The following is a 2,358-nucleotide window of genomic DNA, read 5'->3' as shown; positions in this document are numbered from 1 at the left end:
TGTGTGTGTGTGTGTGTGTGTGTGTGTGTGTGTGTGTGTGTGTCGGACTAAGAAAGAATAACATCATCTCTTCTGAGGAGTTTTGTGAACATGTTTAAGCAGTTCTTGAAATAATGATTCTGGCACATGCATTTCATTTGTGTAATTCCAAGGAATATTTATAAAGCAGAATTACAAAATCAACTAAATCCATAAACCCATACCCGATCCCATCCTGACCCGAATGTTACTAACCTATTAATCTGGCCTAACCAAAAACACTCTCCACTGACTCGTACACCCCAAACTGACCAGCACTGACCCTGCATTCATTCACCAAACTCACCAACGATGTCCATGAAGGCTCGGTCCCACAGATCGTCCACCGTGTAGCACTCCGCAGACGTGATGTTGACCGACAGCACGATGTCATCTTCCACATACTTCAGAATCAGATTATTGACCACGATATTGACGTTATTCACCACTCGCCGAATCAGGCTCTGCACATACCCTACAGACAGCAGGAGGAAAAATCAAACAATTGGACGCTCACACTTTATAAGTCTTAAAAGAAAAATGCAGCACAAGATGCATGTCTGACGCACATGTAGATTATTTCCCCTTGATACTGTGAAAGCATGACTGTAAATGAAGACCTGTCCACATCACATTGATCAGCAGCCTGAAAAACTCTTACTATGATGAGTGAATAAATAAATTCCACACAGAAAGCGACCACAGGGACAAAACTACAGCATCCCATCATTCAGTGCCTGAATCAGTTCATCAGGAGTCCTGCGCTCCACCAATGCTCAATAAATCTGCTTCACACAGCGTCTGCCGTTACTGACGCCGGGAACACTCTCGTTTTGTTGCGTCTCACTCTCAAAAACATAACACTTCACACTTTTCAGGATTAGTTCATTGCAGCTATAATCACAATCTCACTGATCAACTGTGTAGCCCTAGTGTATTCAACATCTGTGTGTGTGTGTGTGTGTGTGTGTGTGTGAACAGAGCAGCTCACAACCAGAAGCTCCAGTTGAACAGCATCCACGCTCTAAGGTCATTACTCAACAAAGCACCAAGGTACTGAAAACATTACAAACCAAATATTACAAACAAATTTTATTGCTGAGTTTCAGCAATAAAATATTAAAATATACTGCAATAAATGGTCATAACCGCAGGTCCAATGGCATTATTCAGTCCTGTTGAACGCTCAGTCCCACTTCAACTTATAAAACTTTAATGCTTTTTCCTTGTTGTCCAACTCAAATGTTTGTCTTCCTGTGCGAGTGCGCTGTGTTTTATTAATGAGCTCTGGAGCGCCGTGGATCATAATCCGACAAACTCAAAGCCTCATGATCAGGTGAAGAACAAATCAGTGCTTTACAGCAGCGAAGGCCGCAGGGTCCCAGTTGTGCTTCATTTCCTGTGGGCATCACTCATGTGCGTGTGTGTGCGTGTGTGTGTGCGGGCGACGATTACCGCCGTGATGTTTTGTGTGCTGGTTTGCATGTGTCAGTCATGTGTTGGTGTGTGTTGAACACGTGGGTCAGCGGCGGGTCTGTGTGTGTGTGTGTGTGTGTGTAGCACCTGCATTCACAGTCATAAAGTCATTCCCTGTTAGTGCTCTCTGGATCCAATTTAGCGAGCGGAGCGGGTGACTTTCCCTCCGTCCACCTTCATCTCTCTAAAAACTATTGCTTCAGCTGCACCTGTGCTGCGGCCCGTGGGGACGAAAAACTCCAGTCATAAAATAGCTGGAAAAATCAACTGCTTTATGTGCTACTCGAGCCAAGAGCGGCTCTCAGACTCCCCCGGCCTCTTCCTGCCCGCCGAGCACATCAGCTGCGGTTAGTATCCAGACATAACCCTGTGTGGATGTGCAGGAGACAATCACAGAAACGACTAACTTCCTCTGAGCTTCACAAAATCAATGCAACAAACTAAAACACTGATGGCTTGAGCTTAAATCAGCTAAATATGAATCTGAATAACAAGCGTCAGAAACAGCAGAGACACTTTGTTAGTCGCTCAGTTTCATGTTTTATTCTGATCGTGTGTCACTACACTGCACTCACAGTTCACACACACACACTGTTGCACAACTAACCCCAGTCTAGGTACATCAATTACCAGATCGTTTTCATATCTATCCTGACATTAAACTTTCTCATATGAGCTGATCCCTAAAAACATGTCATGTGGAGCATACATTTGTGGCCATTTTCCCTCACAGTGTGAAAACATATAGAGCAAGTAAGTTTTGTGAAATCACAAACAAAAAATGCATATAAAGTTAATTGAGTAAAAGAGTGTGTGTGAGTATGTGTGTGTGTGGGTGTGTGTGTAAGTGTGTGTGTGAGCTTC

At 43.9% G+C, this 2,358-nt stretch overlaps 1 protein-coding gene across 1 annotated transcript in view; it reads right to left on the bottom strand.

Moving 5' to 3' along the window:
• Positions 1-293: 293 nt before the first annotated feature.
• The window catches only part of LOC132134210 (intermembrane lipid transfer protein VPS13B), an 11,384-nt gene continuing 9,319 nt past the window's right edge, over positions 294-2,358 (bottom strand). Inside the window, exon 5 of the mRNA XM_059547002.1 lies at positions 294-493. Within this exon, the coding sequence (XP_059402985.1) occupies positions 309-493 (185 nt within the window). The 3' untranslated portion in view covers positions 294-308. The remainder of the gene's footprint in view (positions 494-2,358) is intronic.

The sequence above is a fragment of the Carassius carassius genome, unplaced genomic scaffold (genome assembly GCF_963082965.1).
Source record: "Carassius carassius unplaced genomic scaffold, fCarCar2.1 SCAFFOLD_98, whole genome shotgun sequence".
Classification (NCBI taxonomy): domain Eukaryota; kingdom Metazoa; phylum Chordata; class Actinopteri; order Cypriniformes; family Cyprinidae; genus Carassius; species Carassius carassius.
Note: the sequence above shows the minus strand (reverse complement) of the source record. Positions and strands in the feature narration are given on the sequence as shown.